Source organism: Thamnophis elegans, chromosome 11, assembly GCF_009769535.1.
Source record: "Thamnophis elegans isolate rThaEle1 chromosome 11, rThaEle1.pri, whole genome shotgun sequence".
Lineage (NCBI taxonomy): Eukaryota > Metazoa > Chordata > Lepidosauria > Squamata > Colubridae > Thamnophis > Thamnophis elegans.
Genome location: NC_045551.1, coordinates 15,220,938 through 15,246,876, shown reverse-complemented (window position 1 = coordinate 15,246,876; position 25,939 = coordinate 15,220,938). Strand labels below are relative to the sequence as shown.

The 25,939-nt window shown below is 37.6% G+C and overlaps 2 protein-coding genes across 3 annotated transcripts in view; one reads left to right on the top strand and one right to left on the bottom strand.

Annotated features, from left to right (window-relative positions):
• The window catches only part of SUCO (SUN domain containing ossification factor), a 105,280-nt gene extending 87,284 nt beyond the window's left edge, over positions 1–17,996 (bottom strand). For both annotated transcript variants that reach the window (XM_032226354.1, XM_032226355.1), the window contains exons 1-7: positions 17,624–17,996; positions 11,491–11,599; positions 10,113–10,217; positions 7,384–7,523; positions 4,631–4,771; positions 4,326–4,470; positions 1,156–1,267 (exon numbers count right to left, since the gene is read on the bottom strand). In XM_032226354.1, coding sequence (XP_032082245.1) covers positions 1,156–1,267; positions 4,326–4,470; positions 4,631–4,771; positions 7,384–7,523; positions 10,113–10,217; positions 11,491–11,599; positions 17,624–17,796 — 925 coding nt within the window. In that variant the 5' untranslated portion in view covers positions 17,797–17,996. The remainder of the gene's footprint in view (positions 1–1,155; positions 1,268–4,325; positions 4,471–4,630; positions 4,772–7,383; positions 7,524–10,112; positions 10,218–11,490; positions 11,600–17,623) is intronic.
• A 5,092-nt stretch (positions 17,997–23,088) lies between these two features.
• On the top strand, positions 23,089–25,561 carry PIGC (phosphatidylinositol glycan anchor biosynthesis class C). Its single transcript, XM_032226070.1, has 2 exons — positions 23,089–23,146; positions 24,436–25,561. The coding sequence occupies exon 2, from the start codon at positions 24,484–24,486 to the stop codon at positions 25,387–25,389; it is 906 nt and encodes a 301-aa protein (XP_032081961.1). The 5' UTR covers positions 23,089–23,146; positions 24,436–24,483; the 3' UTR covers positions 25,390–25,561.
• Positions 25,562–25,939: the final 378 nt, after the last annotated feature.

Here is a 25,939-nt window from a genome sequence, read left to right as displayed (position 1 = left end):
AGAAACTATTTTTTTCTTGTTTTCCTCTTCAAAATCTTGGTGTTTTTTATACTCTAGTATGTCTTATAATCTGAAAAATACGATATTTATAAAAAATAAAAAAAAATAAAAAACTTAAAAGAAAAAAAAACAGAATTGCTTCTCTAAGATCATTATTGATGTCTTTACTCTTTGGCATTGTGTTAACACAGATCTCAATGCTGGAGACCAGCAAACTCCTAAAAATGTGACTTTTATAGAGGTAGGCACATTTGCCAATGATCAAAGGCACTTGATTAGCAGTACATGGATACTACTTAGCCTCTTCATACCTACGGAAGCAATAAGCACACATGGCTTCTTCATTTTGGCTTTCCTTTAGAAAAAAATAAATGATATGGTGTAATGCAGGGGTGTCAAACTCAATTTCATTGAGAGCCGCATTAGGGTTGTGTTTGATCTTGGGGAGGGCGGGGGGGCATAGCTGGGGTGGAGCCCTCTGCAGCCTCCTGCAGGTCTCTGACAGTGAAAACAGAGCACCCCACAGGGCCCGTTTTTGGCCAGGATGGCCTCCTGCAGCCCTCTGGCAGTGAAAATGGACCGTGGCCCCCCGAGCCATCCAAAAATGGAGCCTGGGAGGACTGCGCCTGACCCTCCCTAGGTCAGTTTTCACTGCCAGAGGCATTGCGGGCTGGTCCTTCGCTGTTTCCAGGGTGGCCCCATGGACTGGATCTGGCCTACAGTCTTTGAGTTTGACACCCCTGGTGTAATGTCATGGGTTGTTGTTCATCTGAGGTTGTATTTATCTACTTTTAAGAACTGCTAAAGACCATATGATTTTTATTATGTTTTCATACATAAAACCACAGAACTCAGAGAGCAAACTTTCTCTTTCACATGACTTTATAAGCAGACTTGCAACATTAATGCCACTTTTTAATGTTGTGGTCTCTGGAACTTAAAAGCTGATAACAATGCTTTCTTTAGTAAGGTTTCTTTGGAAAATCTGTATAGTGCATCTCAGAAAAGAAAAAAAACTTGGCTTCATGATATCAAATAAAATTAGAGCATGTTCTTTTTAAAGGAAGCTAAAAAATTGCAATACAAAATGAACCTTAACTGTTTTATTTTAAAAGGAGAATTCTGTTCAGATTGTTTAAAAACAATTAAACTCACTCTTTTCTTTCTCCACTTCCATAACCTGCTTCTTCCATTCATCAAATGTGGGAATATCTCCTGGGTCCTTTGGGGTTATTACAGAAGTAGGGTCAATTTCTCCTGCTTTTCTCTATACCAGGCAGCAAAACAATAAATAAAAGTTTTATTGATATTAACAAAAGATCAAATGTATACAAGCAATGTGATGACTACCCAAATGATCAGTTTATACTGAACTGATCATTTAAAATATAGACTATCATTAAAAGGCCTAACTATTACTTGGCAAGGGTGCTGCTCTGCAGAGCTTCCAGTTCTATTTGGAACAATTATTTGAAAATAGATCATTTTAACAAAAGACTGTTAAATAAATTTCTATCCTATACCAACAAATATTTTATCATTGTCCTAAATGAATCCAGGCAAGAAACCACAATAAAAGAGAAAACACAGTATACCCAATTTAAAAAAAACATTTTTATGTTATTCATGCAATACCACTCCTTTTGATTTTAAGTATAAAAATGCATCTATTTCTTTTCAAGTTGAATTGCTCATTATAATGCTCTATTGAAAGACTGTTCATAAACCTGTCATATTTAGACCTTTGTCTGGAGAAAAACTAGCAATTTGACTGCAAGATCTACAGAAAATGTGTTTCCTGAAGTCCCTTTAAAATTTGGGGCACAAAAAAATTCCTCTTCCTCTTCAATACTTTTTTACTGTGCTATCACAACTGAACATGGTTTATGTAAATAAAAGAGAAACTCTTCTCAGTTAAGAGTCTAAGCAGCAAGACAGACCATTAAGCATATTATTCTGCCTTGTTCTTGACCTAATTGAGGCCACCCGGTGTTTCAGAAGTTATCCATTCAGATGGATTGTATTTGTGGCTTTTTTACTATTTATTTTATTGTATGTTTACTATACTGTTATTATTTTATTTGTAAGGTATTATTTATAACATTACAGTGTAAGGCACCTTAAAATTTAAAGTATAAGCCTCTGATAGAAAAGTAGGATATTATTATAATAAAAAAATACAAAACAACAACATACCAGGAAAAAAAGAGTTGTTGCAGCAAGATAAATCAACATAAGTTAATCAACAAAAATTAAATCAACATAAATAAAGGCTATAGAATTACACAGGACAAAAGCATTTTTCATTTCAAATAAAGGATGAGAACTATTAAACCATTTTCCTTGTCATTTAATGAGATGTAGCTGTGTACAATCTTTAAAATTATTCCTCCTTAACTGGTTTTGAAAGTATCAACTTCCTTCAGTATTTACCTTTGTTTTATTGTTTTCATTGTTTTTAAAAACCAGAAAACATTTTTCCGACATGATTTCTTTGAACAAAGTATAAAACAAAGTAGGAACAGTTAACGCCACATTCTTGTTTTCCTGATCTTAAAATAAAACTAGTTTTTCAAATGAGGCAAAGTGTTAACTTGCTGAATTTTCAATAAAAAATAAAGCAAAGCTCTGAAACAAACAAATAAGTGAAATAATTAGTTTAATGTGAATTACAGAAAACTGATTTTAATATATTAGTTATGAAATCTTTTGTTAGCTATAGTATCCCACTTTTAAACTGCAGCTATTTAAATGGATTGGAAGAGCGTATTAATTTATGTAATTCAAATTCTTGATAACATTTTTCCAAACTCAGAGAATACTTAGAAACATTTTTTAAAAAACAGCAGAGGTCTTTGCAGACTAAATAATATTTAGTATTTATTATTATAATTATACTTTATCATTAAACATGAAACTCAGTCAACTGAACATTCAAAAATGCATCACAAATACCACTGACTGGTGCTAATGGTTAATACGGGTTGCTGCCAGTGTCTTAGGTATCAACCAAGTACCTTCTTAAAATATAAGATGTTCTGAGTAACACAGTTTTTTGCAGTTCCTCTGGTGTTATTGCAGGAAGCTGCAATTTGTTGATGTATCTTATAAAATTCTTGGACATGGTACCAAGTGCCCCAATGACAATGGGTATCACTGTTACATGTTTCATCCATAATCGGGTAGTTTCAATGGCCAGGTCGCAATATTTTGTGATTTTTTCCAGTTCTTTTTCTTCGACCCTGGCATCTCATGGTACCGCGATATCAATAAATTGTACGTTTTGGCCCGCTACAACAGTGCTATCTGGCGTGTTGTATTCCAATTGATGATCCATCTGTATTCAAAAGTCCCACAAGATCTTCACCTTCTAATTTTTGGTATCTTTTTCTGTTGTTGTTGTTGTTGTTGTTATGTTAATCTTTGGTGAGATTCACAGCCTTTGGGGCTGGTTGGTAGCTCAACAGCTCAAGTCCTAACCAAGGACCTAGGAACTGTTAAGGTAACGTCGAAGGATATAAGCTGTTCCAAGTAGGGTGGTTTTTTGTAGAATCAGAATGTTCAAGTCTGATAAATTTAAAATTTCCAAATAGCAAGGTAGCCTTTTTGGTATTGCTCCAAGGGCTCCAATTACAATCGGGACAACACACGATTTCTTTTTCCACAGACGCTCAACTTCAATTTGAAAGTCCTGGTACTTTGCGATTTTTTTCTTGCTGTTTATCTTCAATTCATGCATCTCCAGGTATTGCAATGTCAATGAACCATACTTTTTTTTCTTTTCAACTATTGTTATGTCAGGTATGTTGTGGGCCAAGTGCCTGTCAGTCTGAATTCTGAAGTCCCACAAGATCTTGACTTTCTCATTCTCTAAAACCTTCTCAACCTGATGGTCCCAGTGGTTTTTGCTGTACTCAAATCCAAACTTTTGGCACAATTTCCAGTGAATGATCTTAGCAAAGCGGTCATGGCGTTGTAGGTAGTCAGTTTGTGAAATTTTGCTGCACCCACTGATCAAATGGTCGACTGTCTCGTCTTTCTCATTACAGAGGCGACATTTGCTGTTGGTTATTATTCAAGTCAGGTAAATTTAGAATTTTCAAATAGCAAGGTAGGTATTTAGGTATTGCTCCAAGGGTACCAATTACAAATGGGACAACACATGATTTCTTTTTCCACAGTCGCTCAACTTCAATTATTATTATTATTAGTAGTAGTAGTAGTAATAATATTATTTAATAATATTTGGAAATAACCTAAATATAATACCCAAGAGAACAGGTTTCATTGGAATAGTTTCAGTGAGGTAGGAAAAGTTTAGTTACCTCTGCTCTTATGTTACCCGAAGCATTCAAAGCAGCCTTTGGAGCTGTCTTTTGCTCATTTGCAGAAATCTTGGGATCAAATTCTGATTTCGTCATTTTCCCTTTCCTTTGTGAAGAAATATTTTCTGTATGCTGACCTACAAGGCTATAAAATATGTAAAAATTTAAAACAAAAATTTCCAGCTATGTTTGTCATTAAAAATTTAATACATTATAATAAATTATTACATAAACATTAGTATATAAAATAGAAAAGTACAGAACTGCCACTAAGATATCATGACAAAAATAATTTCAATACTCACCCGTCTGGGGAAGTAACAAGCGAGGAAGGTTCACTCTGAGAATCAGTTTCAAGTGCCTCATTTATATCACAGTCAGATTCTGACTGTTCAACTTCAGTAGTGCTAACTATAAGGATATCAGCACTAGAATTTTCTATTGCACTAAAGAGAGGTGGAAACAAACCAAAGATTTAGAATGCAATTTAGACATAAATAAAAAACAAGATAGCAGTATAAAAATATGTCATCCCAATCTTGTGTGAAAATAATTAATACTTGTCTTGTTTTTAGATCTACATTTCAATTCAAATCCAAGATTTGAATGAGGTCTAAATGTTAGCAAGAAATATGTGCAAACTTCTATGTTTTCTAAATTCAAGTATTTGAAGAACTGGATGTGGTAGAAGAGAAGCAGCATGAAAAAGAGGAATCTAAACAAATGTTAAGTTTTTCATTGAAATACTGTATTTTTGGAGTATAAGACGCACCTTTCCCCCATAAAAGTGGGTGAAAATTTAGGTGTGCCTTATAGACTGAATATGGGCGCTTTTCGCCTCCCGAACCCTCCCTATGTCACTAATAACAAGAAAAAAATAATTCAAAGGGAAAAAAAAGATGGGGGGAATGAAGCTTTGTGTTGATTTTTGTGTAATCAATGCCGTGTGCATGGAGAACACCTACCCCCCTCCCCCTCATGAAGGACAGGCTAAACCACTTGTCCAAGGGCAAGGTGTTCACCAAATTGGTTTTAAGAGAAGCATAAGAACTAGAGAGAGAGATGAATGGAAAACTCCATTCAACTGCCCACTTGATAGCTTCTAATTTAAAGTCATGCCATTTGGATTGCAAGGGGTCTCCACAGTATTCATCCAGCTAATCAATGATCAAAATTCAGATGCTTGGCAACTGGTTCATATTTATGATGGCTGCAGTGTCCTGGGGTCATGTGATCAGCTTTTGTGACCTTCTGACAAGCAAAGTAAATAGGGAATCCAGATTCACTTAACAATTGTATTACTTAACAAATGCAATGACTCACTTAATAACTGTGGCAAAAAGTCATAAAATGGGGCAAACTCATTTAACAAACATTTCACTTAGCAACATAAACCTTGGGCTCAACTGTGGTCGTAACTCAAGGATTTCCTGTAGTTCATTTAAAGTTTTAAAATTTAAAAGTTTAAAAAATGAAATTTGAAAATCTCTCTTTTTTGTTGATGGAGGTATTGTTTCTATCTTCTCTGTTCTAGTAATTAACCCTATTTTTTAATCCTTTTTTCTGCCTTTTGTGCTCATTTTCCTATCTTGCTATTTATTTAACTTACTATTACGTTAGCTAGTTTTATTTATCCTTTTCTTCACTATATTTTTTTTAAGTTTTAGAGTTCCAATTCCTCTCTTACCTTCTCATTTATTTAAAATTTGACCTATTTATTTAATTGATCTTTATTAATCCTGTTCTTCCTTGATTTCTAATGTTCCACTCTTATATTATTTGCATATTTATTTGTCTTTTATTTTCTGGTTTTTTGTCCTGTATTTATTTTTATTCTCTACTGGGGTCTTTCCTCTCTGCCTATTGGGATCTCAGGCTTAATTTGTTGCCTTCATTGCCACCTTTTGCTATTCCAGCCACTTGTCATTTTCTCCACCAGCTCCATTCAGTCTTTCGGTACTCGGGTCTTTTTGGCCTCATCTCTGTTCTGGTCAGTTCCTCTCGTCCTGCTGTTCAGCTCTTTGGTTAGTTCAGCTCTGCTGTCTGGTCTGGTCTGCTCAGCCTGCCACTCAGCTTTAGAGAACAGAGCAATCTAACTCAATGTGCCTCTACTGCTGTGCTGCTCATCTCTGCTGCTGCAATTCTTCCCTTCACCTATTCTGCCACCATCCATTTCTCACAGCCACCAGTTCCCTTTTTGGATGGGTTGCTCCAGGTCCTTTGTCCTCTGCCTCAACAGGTCGCTGGGAAGGGCTGCCAGGCTGGCAGGAGACAGGGGACTGCTGATCTCCCTGGAGAGGGAACACTGATCAAGTCGTCCATCTGGGGCAGGTTGCTGAGGAGGGCTGCCCGGCTGGAAGGACACAGGGAGAGGACTGCAGTAGTCAGGCTGCCTCTATTTTGCTAGAAGCCCTGGGTCAGGATGCCTGGCTGCCCGCTCAAGCTGGGCTGCCTGGGTTGGGGTATGGGTCTAGGCAATTACTAAATATACTGTAACCCACCAGTTCGCTGCCTCCAACAGCCTCTCTTCTTGTCCATCATTCACATGCCAGTTCGCTGTTTTCAGTTGCTTTTTTTCCAGCGTTGGGCTGCTTAGTTGGGCTCCTGAGCTGGATCTATTCTCTGTTGCCGGCTGCCTCTGATTCAGCGTGCAGCCATTCATTCACTGTGCTGCTGTTTTGCTGGTGTTTTCTTCCTTATTTCCAATTTCTTATAGAAATTTATCCTTTCTACCTTCTTTATCTAACTTTCTTTTTTTCTCCCTTCTTTTCCCCTCTCCTTATACTTCCCTTAATTTAGTAACTTCTCTCCCCACAATCTGATGCTGCTTCCTCCGTGTATAGTATAGTATAGTATAGTACAGTACAGTATAGTACAGTATAGTATAGTATAACAGATATTGTATCATATCATGTATCATTTCATATCATATTTCAATAAGAAAGAGAATAGGATAAAACATACAGAAGCTGCTTACTCATACAACTAGGCCATGTTGATAAAATACACAAAGCAAATTTAAAATAGTAAATATCAAAATGAAAAAACAAATATTTACCTGGAGTCTGGTGAGATCTCAGAGGTAGGTATGCTGAAAATATTTTCAGGAATATCATTTATGATAAAAGAAACTTCATTTGAATTAATTGAAGTCTGTTCTTGAATTTCAGATTTCTTTAAGTCTCCCTTTTCCGTGTTCTGTTCAAAAAGCACAACAAATTTTAACATGAATTCTAGCAACTCCAGAACTTACATTTTATTACTCAGAACAAAGGAAGGTAAAGTCAACAGTTTTAGTAATAGAGTAAATTAAAGGATTTTAAAGAGGAAGGGAAAAGAAAAATCAAATACTGAGATCTTGAAGCTATTATTAAAATTATTTCTTTATGTAACACATGGCATTCAATTTATATCCCAAGTTTCTACCAAAGGAAACTAACCAAACTAAATAGTCTAGATGCTAATTCAGGATGATTTTCTCTCTTCAAACTGAACTGTAATTAGCGTAACAAATTTAAATATTCTCTTCAGGTAGTCAGTTGTTTTTTTATGTAGTCATGGGACTGTACATGTTTTTAAACACAAGCACTCATTAAATCCTTTTCTTTTCTGATATTATCTTTTCTGTTTTTTCTACAATTGTTTTATTGCTGGCAATTGTGTATTGCTACTGATCCTGGAATATTTCTTATGAAAGGTGAGTTACATCTGGAAATAAATACAGTTAACATATCCACTAGATTTATATGCACATTAACGTTTTTATAGTAGATTTGCTTAGGACTAAGGTATTAAAAATTGCACAATATTTTGCCCCTTTATCCATATAATCCAACAGAACATATTATGATAGTCCTTGACTTATGACCCACTATTGGGACCCGTATTTTCATTCCTAAGCAAGGCAATTAGTATCATATATAACCTTCATGAATGGTTAACATTGATTTTACTTGTAACAATTACTTGTAACTGCTCAGGATTAAGTGCTGTACCTTTGAGGTAGTAATGGAATTGAATACTTTATTGGCCAAGTATAAAAGGACACACAAGAAATTTGTCTCTGGTGCATAAGCTTTCAGTGTACATACAAACAATAAGGGAGCATGATCATAAAATACCAACAGGAGATAATAGTAGAAAAGATGAGAAGGATAATAATAATACGGACATACTACATGGGTAAGTATCCTTGGACATAATACAGTATTTTGGTAATTATGTTTGGCAGAGTGATGAAATGAGGGCTTAGTTGTTTCGGCATGCAATGCTCTATAGTGGTGTCCTGTGGGGAGAAGTTGAAACAGTTTATGTCCAGGTCCAGTTTATGTCCAGGTCTGTAGATATTTTCTCAGCCCTCTTTATGACCTGTGCAGTAGCCAGCTCCTCAGTGGAACGCAGGCTTATTGCTATTATTTTTTCTGCAATCCTAACTATCCACTGAAGTCTGTACTTGTTCTGTTTGGCTGCTGTACCAAATCAGAGCGTTATAGAAATACAAATGACAAACTCAATAATTCCTCTGTAGAACTGAATGGCAGTCTGAGCTTTCTGAGTTGGTGCAGGACGAACATTCTTTGTTGTGCCTTTTTAATGCCTGTTCTAATGTTAGGTGCCCTTTTCAAATCCTGGGAAATTACAGAGCCCAGAAACTTGAAGATCTATTGATAGTGTTGTATAATATTATAAAGGGTGGTAGAATAGGAGGGCTCCTCCTAAAATCCACTTTCATTTCTACAGTTTTAAGTGTATTCAGCTCCAGACTGCTCTGGCTTTATCATGCGACCAGTTGTTCAACCTCCCATCTGTATACAGACATCATTTTAAATGAGACCATGACTATTGTATCATCTGCAAACCTCAGTATTTTAACTGAGGGATCCTTCGAGATACAGCCACCGGTGTAGAGAGAGAAGAGAAATGGAGAGAACAGAGCACATAGTCCTGGCTAACTGAATTGGTATTTGATCTGATTTTACCTACTTTTACCTGCTGCTTTCTATCTATCAGAAAGCTTATAATCCATCTACAAGTGTGGACATGCACAGCTACTGAGTCAGTTTGGAGTGTGACCAAGGCACCTAGCATCAGCAGTTCCATCAATCTTTGGTTATCATTATAATGTGAGGATCACCTAAGCCAAGCAAGGACCTCACATGAGCAATTTCCTGACTGACTTTACTTGTGGGAAACCTGCAGGGAAGATCTCAAATCATGATATGACTGAACATACTGCAGCAGTCAGAAATCTGGGCCAGTTGCCAAGTGCCGGGATCACGATCACATCTGTGAGGATGCTGTAAATGGCTGTAATTGAGGATCAATTGTAAGTATCATTTCTTCAGTACCAATTTTACTGTATTTAAGTACAACGACAATAAAGTACAATGACAATAAAGATTATACTTATATTTATACCATTGCAAATTCAGTCACTGAAGAGAGTGGTTGTTAAATGAGGATCACCTGTCATAAACTAACGCTAAAAAATCTGGGTCAATTTTAAACCCTGGATTTAATACACATTGGAGTCATTTTGTTGTTGTTTTTACAAAGGGTAGGTCATAAATAAATAAACTCCGTACAGTCCATGTTCAGTCACCATTTCGTAATAAATTGAGTTATATAAGTAATATAAAAGGCTGGCTTAGATTCAATTCATCAGCACCAATTTTGGTCCAGAAGTAATTAAATCAATATCACACTAATTCAATTCTATTTTGCATTATCAAAACTCATCAAGTACTTGGTAAAATAATTTCTAAGTATACTGGTTAAAAAACGTACCATTTTATCCTTTATGGACTCAGATGAATCATCTTCAGAATAAATACTTGTAGTGGAATCAATATATTGCAACGGCAATGTTCCAAGTGATCCATCAGTATCCTCCTAGTTAGAGGACATAAAAACATATTCAACTGAATGCAATTGCCATTTACATAAAAATACAAACTTGGAAATGGAATATATTTAAACTTTTTTAAAGGTTTCTTTTTTTCCTTTACATAGTTTAAATTTGGGATTCACAATTTAATTGGATTTGGATACACATTTTTTTTCCTAAAGCCTCTCAAGCCCAACATTTCAGTATGAAAGCTAATATTATAGTATGGTATCTTAGCTCTTCCTCACTGTTACTACTGATTTACCTGCCCATGGGTATAAAGCATCTGCGACTGATCCCTCTGATCTGCACATTAAGTAAACATTTCAAATGGTCAAAACACCCTCCAAATTGTAGCCACACTGCTTATCTATATCAAATTGTGCTGCGTACAAAGTTTGCTAAACCCTAGGATCAGGATGTGCTAATCAACTGTTCTGCTTTTAATCAAATGCCAACATCCTTTTTCTGATTCTACAGATTTTTATCTATAACCAAGCATATACCCTGAATAACCAACTCTTTGATCTTATACCACTAACAGCAACATTATTAAAGTTTGTTAGCTATTTTAATTTCATACTGCTTACTTCAGAGCTGAACTTGCAATAACTTCATGAGTACAAGATAAAAATAACTGACAACATGAATCCGTACATGGTTTTACTATTACCACTTCTGCAGTTATAGACTTCTCTCCAATACAATATAATTTTCCAAAAAAATATGCAAGAACTAGCATTTTATTCTTTTAAAATTATCAGTTGATTTAAACCAAGCAATAATTTTTGGAATGACTTCATAAAATAAAATGAGTTATATCCAAAGCAGCATTAATCTCAGAATATTAGTCTTGCTTCTCTTATTTTAGCCATGTGAGTTTGTGCTTTTTCAAAACAAAATTCAACGATGCTCCAGGAAATGTACAATATAAAAATACTATTTCCTATTCCCCCAGTCCACAAGAAAAACTTGAGAGGGACACCAAGAGCAAAGTTCTTTAGAAACTTCTTTCATAAAATCCAGCTGAAAATGCAATTCTTTAACATAAATAAACAAATGAATTATAAACCTTTAACTCAGTTTTAGAAAAGTATTTTTTGCTTTTATTTTCTTGCATATATTTATAAATTCCATTAAGGCTATTATTGTTATTTAATTAAAACACTGATATACCACCAAAATTTGTATCTGTTTTTATAGTTTTTTACCAAGTGGCTACATTAATTCATTAATAAGTTGCACTAAAATAATTCCATATAGCCTATAAATGTTTACCTTCTCTTGGATGTTCTCATCCACATTTGACAAGTGAGTGTTCTCATTTGGTAAATGCAAAGATACAGATACAGGACTCTCTTGACAAAAGACATGCCAGCTGGGAAATCTGTTAAATAAACAAATAAATAATCTAAAATACAAATGGACTGAAATGCATTCACAAAAAAGATGGTGCTATGATGAAACAAGAACAGTGTATTATCATTGCTAAATAATTTATTCTCTTTTATCTTCAATTTATATAGTTCTTTTGCTTCAAAAAAAACAAACAAACCCCATTTACCAGTATAAATTTCGGGGGAATCAGAATTGCAATTTAACAAAAACAATGTCAACTTTGAACCGAACCTGGTAGCAGCCATTTTTCTGTTCCTCAGTTGCCACACAGAAAGTTGGGGGAAGGGGGGTTGAGGTTGGAATGCCTTACTAAACACAAGAGTGTTTTCTCCAAGGTCATCTCTACTGGCAACAGCTAAGGTCAGGGACGGAGTGCCTGGAGAGCCCGCCTATTAACCCAATTGGTCAACGTGACCTGTGATACTTTGGGAGGGGACTATGTAATTATACTGAAACCACAGGAAAGATTTAAGTTGGATTTCCTTCAGAGCTGTGCCAATATGATATACTCAATAAAGAGAATCTTTGAGGATTCTAGTCTCAAGAGTGGTTGCATCCATTACTTGGAACAATAACATTAAACCAACTCTTCTAAATGTCCCGGGGTTCTGAGCCCCAGACGCCTACCCAACACCAGGAGGATGGAAAAGACTCAGGGAATATCGAAGATGAAGACGGGAAAAGCAACTGCTAACACTAGTGCTGACCCAGGCGGGACTGCACAGCTGGCAGACCAGACAAGAGGGACAATCCTTCCACTGGTGACCAAGCCAAAGGTCCATGTGGAAAAGACCAAAAGGCTAGCAACGCAAAAGGACACCCTAACCTCCAAGGACCTCTATCAAGTGGAGAGGGAGACTTGGCGCAGGGTATGCCAAAGCAAAGTTCCCCCAGAGGTCTCCTCAATCGCTGGCCACCCTCATCCCAAAATAGAAGGCAAAGAGGACCACAGAGTGTGACCAACACAGGGAATGGAAGTACCTAACCGCCCTTCACAGCCCATCAGAAGAGCAGCTCAGGGAAAAATTTCACCACATAGAAACCTGAGGAGTGGAATCAATGCACCAACCTGGGGTGCCTGTGGTTACAGCGGCTTGGGTGGCTCAGCCGCTTCTAACCCACTAGAGTCCAAGCCTAACCATGGCAGCCTGAGCAGCCAGCCTGTCTCCCCAGCCAGTCAAGGCAGTGAGCCTGAGCCGAAGGGAGAGTCCTCCCTTGGTAGACATGCCACCAATAAAGGCCATGTTTGATGGAGACCCAGAGAAGTTGGCATTATTCCTTAACCAGGTATGGTCTAAACTAGACCGCTATGCCCCAGTCTACCCATCAGACATTGTGATGGTGATTGCTGTGGCCACCAACCTAGAGGGGGAAGCCATGGAGTAGGTGACAAGGCTCCATGACAAAGATGCGCCAGAGCTGTGGAACATCAAAGCGGAAATCCAAGACCTAAAGCAGAGGGGCTGACCAGCGAAGAAGTATGTTCGGGGGCTCTGCAGAGTGGCTGGTAAGCTGAGGCAGTTGCCAGACCAACTGCTGGTCTGCCATTTCAAGGAAGGCCTGGACCAAGAACTACTACAAGCCTGAATCTTGTGGGAGTCCCTGAGCGGATGCATGATTCATACCAGATGACCATAGCGCTGGACCTCGAGCTAAAGCAGTACAAGAAGCGCAGAATGCCCAAATCAAAGCCGAAGTGGAGCCAAGAAGGCTGCCCACCATCCCTCCTTCTGCTCCGGCTGCAGAATGGAGGGAAGGGTTGAGAATATTGACAAAACAATGATGAAGTTTGAGGATAGAGCTCAAAAAATTGCAGAAAAATATGAACAAAGTGATAAGAAAATTGTTGACACTGACAGCAAATTGAGAGTGGAGGGAAATGATATGTGTGGAACACTGAAAGGAGAGGTCGGCGAGCTGGAACTCTATCTCAGACTTCAAAACACAGATGAAGAAAGGGGAGAAAATTTGGCAGAAACTATGAGAGTAATTTTGGCAGAAACACCAGTGATAACCAAAGGCAAACTAATGGAAGGAACAGATGGAGGGTTTCGACTCTTTACAAGATATGCAATGAATAACAAGTTGCCAAGAGAAGTCCACATAAGATTTATCAAGAAAACACTTAGAATACAGATCTTACAAATGGCAAGAGATATTGGACGGCACTACTACTGGAAGGATACAGGATGATGAAATAAAATGTCACAATAAAATTAAGTTAAATTTAGTTAAACTTTGAGTATTATATATAAGACAAAGTAATAATAATTATAGTCAAATAAATGATTAACAATGATAATAATGCATTTATATATATAATAGATTGATAATAGGAAATTTTATATAAATTGTAAGTGAGGACTATGGAGATGATGTGGAAAAGCCTTTTTACAAAAGATAAACAATTCTATATAGAATAGAATGCAAAGATGTAACACCATTGGATGAGTTCAGGATGATGTAATGAAATGCCATAATATAAATTTACTTTAAATTTAGTATGCTTTACATAAAAAGGATGTAATAATAGCTATACTCAATGAATGCTTAATAATCATAATTGTATACATATATATTAGATTGATGATATGAACAATGAAATATGCTGAAATGAAGAAATAATAGTGATAGTGAAACAAATGAAGTACTATAATAATAATGTATACAAATATACTTGATTGACAATATGTGACTTTATATAAAGTTTAAGGGATGACTATGGAAAGGATACGCAAAAACCTTGCAACCAATCGACACACTGTACGTAATGGCAGATGTTTTTATGTTACATGTCTTGTTTGTTTAAAAATAAAAACTTTTTTTAAAAAAATAAGGCACAAGATACAATGTGCAAAGTATCTGTAGTGTATCCTAGAGCTGTTTCAAGATCAAAATAAAACATATAATTTTGTTCTGATTTTAAAACAGAACTTCATCATGGAAAACCGTACTGCAGAGTTCCCCAACCTTTCAAGCTTTGTGGACCAGCAGGAGGAGGGTTGGATGGTTCCGCTCCAGCAGTGGGCAAACAAGCCTGCCTCTTGTGCAATTAGAGCGTGCGCGCACACACTCACCCACCACTTCCATGGCCCAGTTCCAAACCATACTAAAATCTTTTAAAAGGATTTTTGAACTTGAAACAAAAGACATATACTTTCAACAAACAACTATTCTGGTGGAATACAACCCGCTTGACTATTCTGGCAAAACATTTCAAGTGGTGCTGGAAGCAAAGTACATTCCCTGTTTTGAATACCCATATAAAGAAAACACTTCATTTGTTAATAATAGACTTTTTGACCAACACAAGATCTGCTTTCTCTTCAAAACTTTATTTTAACATTCCTATCACAGAATTACAGTGTTTCAATTATCAGGATTGAGTTTAATATATCATTTGAAAACCTGTATGTTTGTTTGTCTTTTAGCAATCCTGGTGGATTTTCATTATACTGCAAAAGTCCACAATACTGGATGCTTTGGTTCCATTGACTTCAAGGAGACTATGGTGAGATCTCTTATTTAAGAAAGAGACTGATCCATAACCCAATGATTTGGAACAATTATAAAATCTAACATATTTTATTCAAGAAATTAATGGTGATTCCCATCTCAATAGAGAGATGGTATCCAATTTATGTGTGATAAATGTGTCAATTTATCTGACACATTTCTATCCTGCATTTTCTCCAAGAACTCCAAGAGCCAGCTTGGTGTAGTGAAGTTACTGGCCTAAAAACCTGAAACTATGAGTTCTAGTTCTGCCTTAGGAATGAAAGCCAGTTGGGTGACTTTGGGCCAATAACTCTCATCCCAATCCACATCATAGGTTTGCTGTTTGGGGGGAAAAGAGGAGAAGGGAGGAGGATTATATATGTTCACAGCCTTGATTAATAAAGTAATAAAGGTAGGACAAAAATCAAATTAATAAACTCAAGGCAGCTTAATGGTTATCTCTCCTCATTATCACCCATATTCATCTCAGGAAGGCAGATGAACCAGTGCATAGGAAAGGTCTTTTTAAAATTTATTTGTCACGTTTTATTCTGTCTAAATTACTAAATTAACTAGATTGCTAGAGTCAAAACAAGTTCATAGTGTGGCTGTAGCACTTGATTATTCTGGACATAATAACAATAAAAATAATTACTATGCTTAATCTTCAATTTGATTCACAGTCTGGGACTGGTAAAAACTTAACCTAACCTAGGAACTAAGAGCTGTTAAGGTAGCACTAGAGTATATAAACAGTTCCGAGTAGGGTGATTTTTTGTAAAATCAAGATATTCAGATTTAATAACTTTAGGATTTCCATGTATCTAGGCAGCCCTTTGAGTATTGCTCCAAGAGCTCCTACTACTATTGGTACAATCATTGATTTCATCCTCCATAATTGCTCAACTTCAATTTGCAAATCATGATATTTTGTTATTTTTTTCTAGCTGCTTCTCTTCAATTCGTGCATCACCTGGTATTGCAATATCAATTTTATTAAGACGTAATCTTCAATTCAATTCAGAGTTCAAGACTGGTAAAAACTTAACAGTTCAAATCCTAGCCAAGGACCTAAGACTTGTTACCTCTTAGGTAACATCTGAGTTCTGAGTAAGGTGATTTTTTGCAAAGTCAGAATATTCAGGTTTAATAAGTTCAAAATCTCCATGAATCTAGGCAGTCCTTTGGGTATTGCTCCAAGGGCTCCTATTACTACTAATACCATTTGTTGTTGTTGTTGTTATATTTTTAATTATATCTGATGTTCAAAGAGTGCAGTTCCCCTTCTAAATCAAAGGGAAATTGCACTCTATTTGAACAATCAAGTACAATTTGAGTTTTTTTCTGAATTCTACAATGAAAAAGCTAATCATTGAGTTGGTCTAAAGAGCTTTTACCAGTTAAGACTGGTATCCACTCTGACCCTATCTGGATGAACAATCTTGCTTCATGGCCTTATGACAATTATTTTCATGTCCTCTATATAGGACTACTTTTTAAAATTAATCTGGAAATTTGAACTATGTGCTCCCATAAAAATTGTTATATAAAGACAATGATGATGTCTACTTTATCACTTCATGTCATCATATAGCTTGCCAGTTTATTTCCAGACCCAATTTAAAGTACTAAGCTTGCTTTTAATACCCCTTCCCATTCTCTCAAATTTAACAGTAAGTTCAAATGGCGTTCACCAATACTAAAAATCCAATCAATATGGTGTCTTGTTTATATATTGTCATATAATATTTTAATGGTAAATCCAATTTTACGTGGTTTTTAAAATATTTATTTTAATGACTTGGACTTTGTTTTTTTTTACAACAGTTTGGAAAAATTAGAAAATCTAAGTTATAAGTCTTTTTAAAAAGTAAATGTAAAACTTATATGTTTGTTCTCAAGATATTTTTTGCACAGAATGGTCACCACACTTCTAAAAAACTACACTTAGGATAAGCGCTCCACTTAGAATAAGAGTATGTCAAGAATAGAGAGTATCTTCCAGACATGTGATATCTATGACTGCAATCAATTTTAGGCAAGGTAGACTGCAGGACTGCACCTGACTGGAAAAGTCTGCTACATACAGCACTCAACTCGTTTGCTTTAAAAAGTGTATTCCAAACGAGAAATTATTTCCAAGCATTTAATTTCTTATAAAATCAGGCACGCCTTTTAAACCATATGGATTGATCTCTGATAAGTATGGAGAGATTTGGGGGAAAAAAAGTCTGGTTTCAACGTAACACCTGGTCAAGCAGAAGTTAAAGGATGGCAGGCATTTTCTTTACTTCTGGGGCACATACCGAAAATAGACACTATAAAGTTTGGTTAAATTAAAATTTCGCTCCAGGAACTAGAAGATGTAGAACTGGACAAGGAGAAGTTTTAAAATAATCGCTGTTCGATATGTACGGAAAAACAAGGGGCGCAGATGTGAAAGAAGTTTCCGGGACCAAATCTTATCTAGCTCTTTCCGACCATTTCTAGGCTCCCGGGCGGTCAAATCACTCACCCAAGCAAGCAACTGAGGAGGAAGGAGGCCGCCAGTATCAGAAGGCGACGGGGCAGCACCTCCTTCATCGTCTCCTCCGTGCACTTTTTCGGGCCAGGGGGTAGCGACGCATCCTTTCGGTGGCTGCTGCTGTTGATTACGAGACAGGGGCAAGCCGAGGAGGGACTTCTCATGGGACGGGATGGTAGCAGGCGCGTCGGCAGCCGTCCACAACCCCCTCACTCTCCCGCTGCTTTTCCCAAACTAAACCAGTAGCCCGTCTTCTTCGTCTGCCGTCGCGTTGAGGTAGAATGTGACGCGTCAACCACAGAAACCTTAAGGAAGGGGAAGAGAACGCGATGAGCGTTCCGCGCCTGCGTACTGAAAAATTACCCAAGCCCCACCTAACTTCCTCCGAAGAGCGTGGCTCAACCGCCGGGCTGTAGCAGTGACGTTTCTCTAAAAGACGATAACTAATTGGCTTCTGCTCTAGGAATCCGCTCTCTTTCTGATAACGTCAGGGGCGTGGTTACAAGCAACGCCGGGGACGCAATTCATTTGACGTTAGGGGTTGAAAGGTAGCTGATAGGTTCGTGGGTTTTTAAAAAAAGAAATTGTGGCAAAGTGCGAGGCAAATGGATCTTTTGATACATCGGGGACCAATTCAATTTCTTGGTTTGTTTTAAACATTTTGTCTAAGTGGAAATTAGTCTAAGTGGAAAGAGCCGAAGTGGCGCAGTGGTTAAATGCAGCACTGCAAGCTACTTCAGCTGACTGCAGTTCTGCAGTTCGGCTGTTCAAATCTCACCGGCTCAAGGTTGACTCAGCCTTCCATCCTTCCGAGGTGGGTAAAATGAGGACCCGGATTGTTGTTGGGGGCAATATGCTGACTCTGTAAACCGCTTAGAGAGGGCTGAAAGCCCTATGAAGCGGTATATAAGTCTAACTGCTATTGCTATAAAAAAAAATTAGAATTGCTACCAGGGAGGACGAGATAGATTTCTTTTTTGTGGCCTTTATGAATCCTGTTGCATTCTTCAGATCCAGCCCCATCTTCACATTGCAGGTTGTTGAAAGCAACAGGCCAAGTCTGTTTACCATATTCACAATTTACTTATTTATTAAGTTTATTATGCTGCTCCACTCCCAGGGACCCTGGGTAGTTTACAGAGGATTTAAAACATGAGAAGCTGACAATTTTCACCCTGAGTTGCACAGGATAGACCTTTAGCAGCCTCCTGAAGCAGATTTGCCTGTAAACTTATGGAGTGAGTAACACCGCTTCAGTTTTTGGAACCAGCCTTTACTGGCAATGATAGCGTTTTCTACAGCGCTGTTGGTATGGGAAGTGCTTAAATCTGTTGTAAAGAACAATCTCCTTAAGCAAAATCTTACCTATGTTCACTGTACATTTTCTTTGTGCTGGTCTTAAATACAAATAAACAGTTCATTCTTGATTTGTTGGAACGCTATTATGTATCCAAGTCACAAATTTAGCAGTAGGAATTCCACCACGTTGCATTGCCTCTGATCTGTTTCTTGTTTCCTTGTATATCTGTGGAACTTTATTGACACGACAACACACAAAAATCATAAGGTGTCCTAGTCAATTTCAGTTGCGTTGATTTTTAGTATAAATTTTGTGAATGAAAAAATGAATCCATGAATATAGATCCTGCAAATATGGACACTTAACTGTATTGTTAAAGTGCAAAAGTCTATGAGTTCAATTCTTAGTAAAGGATTTGAAGTGAACCCTATAACATCTGTATACTTATGTCTGATGAGTTCTAAGATGAAACTGGTTGCATAGTGCCTACCTTTGTCGATATAACTAAAAATTCCACACATGCCATATTACATTCACATATTTTGATGAAAAATAAGTATCGTTAGGCAGTTTAAACAACAGTATTCCACTGCAAGAATGTTCAAATATTTTTGGCAAGTAGGAACATTGAGAAATTAGTGTATTAAGTGAATTCTCACAAATAATAACCCAAAGGCTTATTGGCACAGTCTCTTTTCTAGAGGGCATAGCTAGTCACAAAACACCCATTTAACAGAGTAGAAGATTCTATTCTAGCTTCTCAAATTATTTCCTAGTTGTTTATTTTTTTCCTCCCCCTCCCTCCCCCCCCCAGGCAGGGAGCATGCATGCAAAAGAGAATAATGGACTGCAGACCCCCATCAGTTTTTACTTTCTAAATAATACTTCTGGGATGTGTATTGAGCAAAAAATCTGTGGAAATGATTATTCTATGCCTAAGGCTGACACTGTTTTTCAGTAAACTAACTTCTGGGATTTTTTTAAAGTAAAAGATCAAGTGGAAAACAAAGTCTGGTGTGTATGAAAGGAGATGTTCACAAGGACAGTACAATCCAAGTGGAACCAAGGAGGATCCAAGCTTCACAGAATATCCACACATAAGATATGACTGATATGACAGAGCCATGATGGCAAACCTATGGCACACATGCCACAGGTGGCAGTCAGAGGCTTCTCCAGGCATGCCAGCCGTCACCCCAGCTCAGCTTAAGCATGCATGCGCACGTGCCTCCTGCCGGCCAGCTGGGTCTCTGCCGTGCGTGTGGGGGTGGTGTGTGTGCACGCCTGCAGGGACGAGGCACACACGGAAGGGGTTGTGCAGGGGGCATCATGCACACATTGCCTTATGTGTATGTGTGTGTGCAATAGCGCACACACTTTCAGCACACAAGCGATGAAAAGGTTAGCCATCACAACCATGACTAAATTCAAATTCATAATAGAACTGGAAGGGACCTTGGAGGTCTTCTGGTTCAAACCCCTGCTCAGGCAGGAGATCCTATCCAGTGATGGCGAAACTCTTCGGCACCAAGTGCCCAAACCGGAACGCATGTGTGTCGGAGCACCGGAAACCAGAAGACCAGGTGGCCAGGGCGCATGCACCAGAACCAGGAGAGCAGCTGGCGACAGTGCACGTGCCCACAGAGAGGGCTCTGTGTGCCACCTCTGGCACATGTGTCATAGGTTCGCCATCATGGTCCTATACCATTTCAGACAAGTCTCTTCTTAAAAACCTCCAGTGATGAAGTACCCATAACTTCTGAAGGCAAGCTGTTGCACTGTTTAATTGTCTTACTGTTAAGAAGTTTCTCCTTAATTCCAGGTTGCTTCTCTCCTTGATTGGTTTCCATCCATTGTTTCTTGTCTTGCCCTCTGGTGCTTTGAAAAATAAGTTGACCCCCCTCTTCTTTCTGGCAACACTCAAATTCTGGAATACATCTATCATATCACCCCTAGTTCTAAATACTGGAATACATCTATCATATCACCCCTAGTTCTAAATACTGGAATACATCTATCATATCACCCCTAGTTCTAAATACTGGAATACATCTATCATGTCACTCATATCCCTAAAATAAATTAAGGCAATTAAAAGATAAAATCAATTAAGACAGCAAAAGATACTATTTATCCAACTCTGAGAATGATTGCTATCATAATGAATAAACTAGTACAGTGTTTCTCTAAAAATTGGAGTAGTAAAAGTTTAAAAACTAAACTGTCTTAATTAAAATAGTTGAGTCAAAGATGGGTAACCTTTTAATGATTAGGTCACCCAACCTTCATAGATAAGTGAAAGTCAGATCATAGTGAAGCTATGTATTTTAACCTTCATAGGTAAGTGAAGCCATGTATTTTGTATTTTGTATTTTTCCTTAATTTTGAAGAGTGATATTGAGGTATTAATGTAAAAAATATTCATTTTATTAATCCTCTTTTATAATATAGCTGCAATCTACCTCTTTCAGCTTTAAAGTAGTGTGTAATGGTTGTTCAATAGCCAGAGATATCATTCATACATTATATAGAGACTTTAGGTTGCTGTCCTTGTGCTAGATGAAGAATTTGGGCTATTTGGTTTACTATGTTTGCATCACTACTAGAATTCTGGATTCTTTATATGTATACTGCTGCCAGGGCTGTTCATTAAATTATACATACACAAAACTATTATTCATCCCACATTTTTTTAAAATTTTATGGGGTCATAGTACAGACCTAGTATGATGTAGTAACTTGAATGAATTGTGATTTTATCTGCTGGAACAAATGGACTTTGAAATCCCTGTCATCAGTTAGTCTATGTCCCTATGAGTTGTCATCCAGCAGGTCAGTTTTCTTCTTTAAAAGTACCACAGTTGGAACTTTACAAATACAGTTTCTGATAAGATATCTGGCAGCTTATATTTCCAATTTAAGTTAAATTCAAACCAAGTTTTATCCTCAGTTCTCCAGAGCACTGGAAAAGCTTCAGTAGTAGTTGCTGTTGAATGAGATAGTTTAAGCCATTTGTTTGAGATGGGAGAACAGGGACCTTGTTGCCTCTGTTCAGCAATAAATTGAAAAACATCAGCCTTATTTTTCCCCAGATCTTTCACAACTCACTTTAAAGAGCCTAATCTACTCACAATAAAAGGAGTCCTGTTAATAACAGATCTGACATTTCCCATAGCATATATTCTGTTGAAATTTCTGATGTAAATTCATAGTTATGTAAACTCAGAAGTAAAGTTATACTTTCTATAAAGTATGTTTAAAATTGTAGCCTCTGTAGTACACATATTTATGCAAAGTCTGTCTTGATTACAGTATGCCAAAAGGAACTCACTCAATAAATATTCTGATTGCTGCAGGATATGATTTAACACAAACCAGTTTGCCCACTTAGAAGTGTATTCCATTCCAAAATGTCCAACTGGAACCTTCTTTCTTGAGGACTGTTAAGAGTGCTGAATGCTGATACAGTCTGAAACCTGGTTTAAATATTTTGACACAAGCTTCCTCAAATTTCCTTTACTAGATCCTCAGTCTCCCTCAGTCTCCCTCACTGCAGCTACCCTCCTCACCCAAATAGTAGCTATAGGCCATGTTTTGTATATATCTGCAATCCTCAGTCAGAGAATACTATAGTACAGTGTTTCTCAACCTTGGGAACTTGAAGATGTCTGGACTTCAACTCCCAGAATTCCCCAGCCAGCGAATGCATTCTGGGAATTCTGGGAGTTGAAGTCCAGACATCTTCAAGTTCCCAAGGTTGAGAAACACTGCTATAGTACCTTTTGAGGTATGATATATTTTTATGCCGAAGAATGTTTTAAAGACCAGGCTTTAGGAGAGAGTCGGTTCCAATTTGGAATAATCGCTGAAAGCCCATCTTGCCTACAGTTCAGTTGGGCAAGTTTTGGGTTTGCTTTTTTTTTGGGGGGGGGGACTATAATATTCAATAAAATGTACACCCAAGCAAGTGTGTATCCAGGTCTGTCACAACACGCAATCCCTTTTATATTCAAATATGTTTGCAACCCTCTCCAGCAGATGCAATTCCCGTATTCGAAAGGACTTGCGAGCAGCAAATCCAGTAATAAAACGGCTTGCAAACGTTTTAATCATAAATTGGCCAGCAGAGGGCAACACGAATCCAACGTCTATTCCCCAGCCGGATGTGTCGTCAAAACAGAATTTCCGTTTCCGATATACGCAATTTAGCCAAGGTAAGGGAGGGTCGGTTTTTGTACTATTATTTATTTATTTAAGAAGCTCCCTTTTTTCTGTTCTGGTTCGTTGCGATAGCTGGGATCTGCAGTATTAACTACAGAAAAAACGACAGCATAGTTATTTTAACATGGAGAGGACGAAAGTGCATTTGTTCAAGAAGTAAAATCACTACTGGAGGCAGCAGGGCGCGACTCCAGCCCGGAAACTCGGAATGAAACCTTGCACCACAACGACCCCTCTTTATTCCATGGTTTCCCATCTGTCTTGAGTGCAGTCTTAGTACTGCCTTTCTCAAAAGGCGAATTATGCGTTACATTGGTACTAGAGTATTCATTGCGTGCCAACAGAAATTAATTTTGTAGTGTTTACCGAATGGCGCATAGTAACCCTCCACTCAAATGTTTCAGAAGTAGAACTCTTATCACAGTTGCAGGTTTGGGGGAAATGATGCCAGAGAAACTGTAGAATCAGACTAACAAGAGCAACTAGCTAAATTTCTTACTTTTATCCCACTTTTATTAGTTGCACAAAGGGCACGGTACTTCTAAAATAACCTTTCTTATGGAGAAAGAGGTGGCGCAGTGGTTAGGGTGCAGTACTGCAGGCCACTTCAGCTGACTGTTATCTGCAGTTCGGCTGTTCAAATCTCACCGGCTCAGGGTTGACTCAGCCTTCTATCCTTCCGAGGTGGGTGAAATGAGGACCCAGACTGTGGGGACAATATGCTGACTCTGTAAACCGCTTAGAGACGGCTGAAAGCCCTATGAAGCGGTATATAAGTCTAACTGCTATTGCTATTGCTATTGCTTTCTTAATCTAATATTCGTAAGGTGAATTGGGACAACAAAACCCTTAGATACAAGGAATAGGTTGGGAATAACTATTCATAAAACAAAAACACATAAGTAAGAAGTGCAGTCTCTGTGCACTAATTACCAGTGTTACAAACATTGATAGTGGTGGTCAAAGAAATTTTTCATAGCCAGAAAATATCACAATTTCAAATAAGATTGTTGTGTAACAGTAAAACCTGTCTCTTCTCTCTCCTTCTAAATGTAGCAGATAATCAGATTCATTAAAAAAGATGTAAGCCCTTTTGGTTTCTAATTCCAAAGAGCCTTGCATTTTTTCTTTCTTTCTGATGTGCCTTATGAGTACCAAGTGGTATAATCAAACCATCAACCCTCATGAGAACATTTTTATTGATTAAATTGTTGAAAATTGTTTATATATGTGGTGATGACCAATTATCTATCAAGCCACTGGTAAATTATTTTGTTTCTAGATAATATGAACTCCATCATAACATGATATTGTGAAGAACTATGAGGCAATGGCGAGAAATATACTCTGTGTCCAACTGGAACATACCGGAAGGCAACGTTGGCAGAAAGTGTTGTACAAGAGACAGCCATTTCCTGATAACTATGTGGATCAAAGTTTCTTAGAGAAGTTGCGCAAGAATATCCATGCACGCAAGTATCAGTACTGGGCAGTGGTGTTTGAATCTGGAGTGGTGATACAACAACTATGTAGCGTCTGTGTCTTCGTTGTCATCTGGTGGTACATGGATATGGACCTGTTAGCTCCTCAGTGGCTATTTGGAGCTGGCTTGATTGCTTCCCTGATTGGTTATGTACTCTTTGATGTCATTGATTCAGGAATAGAAAGAAATCAAAGTGGCCAGACACGATGGGGAGATCTGAAGAATTCTGTGATATTTGTGGCATTCACCTACGGCTTCTCTCCTGTCCTGAAGACCTTAACTGAGTCTGTCAGCACTGATACAATTTATGCTATGTCTGCCCTTATGCTCCTAGGACATCTGATCTTTTATGATTATGGGGCAAATGCAGCGATTGTGTCCAGTACACTGTCTCTCAACATGGCCATCTTTGCTTCAGTCTGCTTAGCCTCACGGTTGCCACGGTCCTTACATGCCTTTGTCATGGTGACATTTGCTATCCAGATATTTGCCTTATGGCCTATGCTACAGAAGAAGCTCAAAGCTCAAACCCCTCTTTGTTACATGATAGCTACCTTACTCTTTGCTTTATCTGCCTTAATGGGACTATTAACCATTTCCAGCGTTGGCACTGTTCTTTTTGCCCTCCTTTTGATTGCCATCTCATGTCTGTGCCCTTACTGCCTCATTAGGCTGCAACTCTTCAAAGACAATATCCATGGGCCTTGGGATGAAGCTGAAATCAAGGAAGATCTGTCCAAGTTTCTTATGTAAACCAGGGATCTACACTTTGGGGTTCAATTCTTCCAATTACCCTAGTCCCAGCGAATAAATGTTTATTAACTGAAGCAATTAAAACAAGCAAGAATAAAATACCTTTGAAAATGCTTGAGAACAACTTATTTATAACGTAATATTGCCAATAAAAGTTTTTTTTATCAAGGACTACATTGTGTATTAGTTAAATTCAGCTAATAGATGTAAAAGTAATGCCTGCAGTCCTCATTTACTGACTGCCTCATTTAGTAACTTCACAATTATGATAGTGATGACAAACTAAATTTGCAACCAATACTCACATATATAATGTTTGCAGGCCTATAAAGCAAAAAAATAGCTGAAGTAAAAGCATAGGCACAGTTGTGGTTTCACTTAATGGCTGATTCAATTAATGACCAAGTTACAGTTCCCAATTGTCACTAAACAAGGACTACCTGTGAAACTGACATTAATTTATCAAATTTCTACAACGGCTATTTTACCTGAAGCTGGTTTACAAATTAAAATCATAAAAAAATAGTAAGCATTTTTGGAGGAGGGGTGA

Coding starts and splice junctions, on each gene's coding strand:
- PIGC (XM_032226070.1), top strand. CDS start 24,484: ATGGCGAGAAATATACTCTGTGTCCAACTGGAACATACCGGAAGGCAA.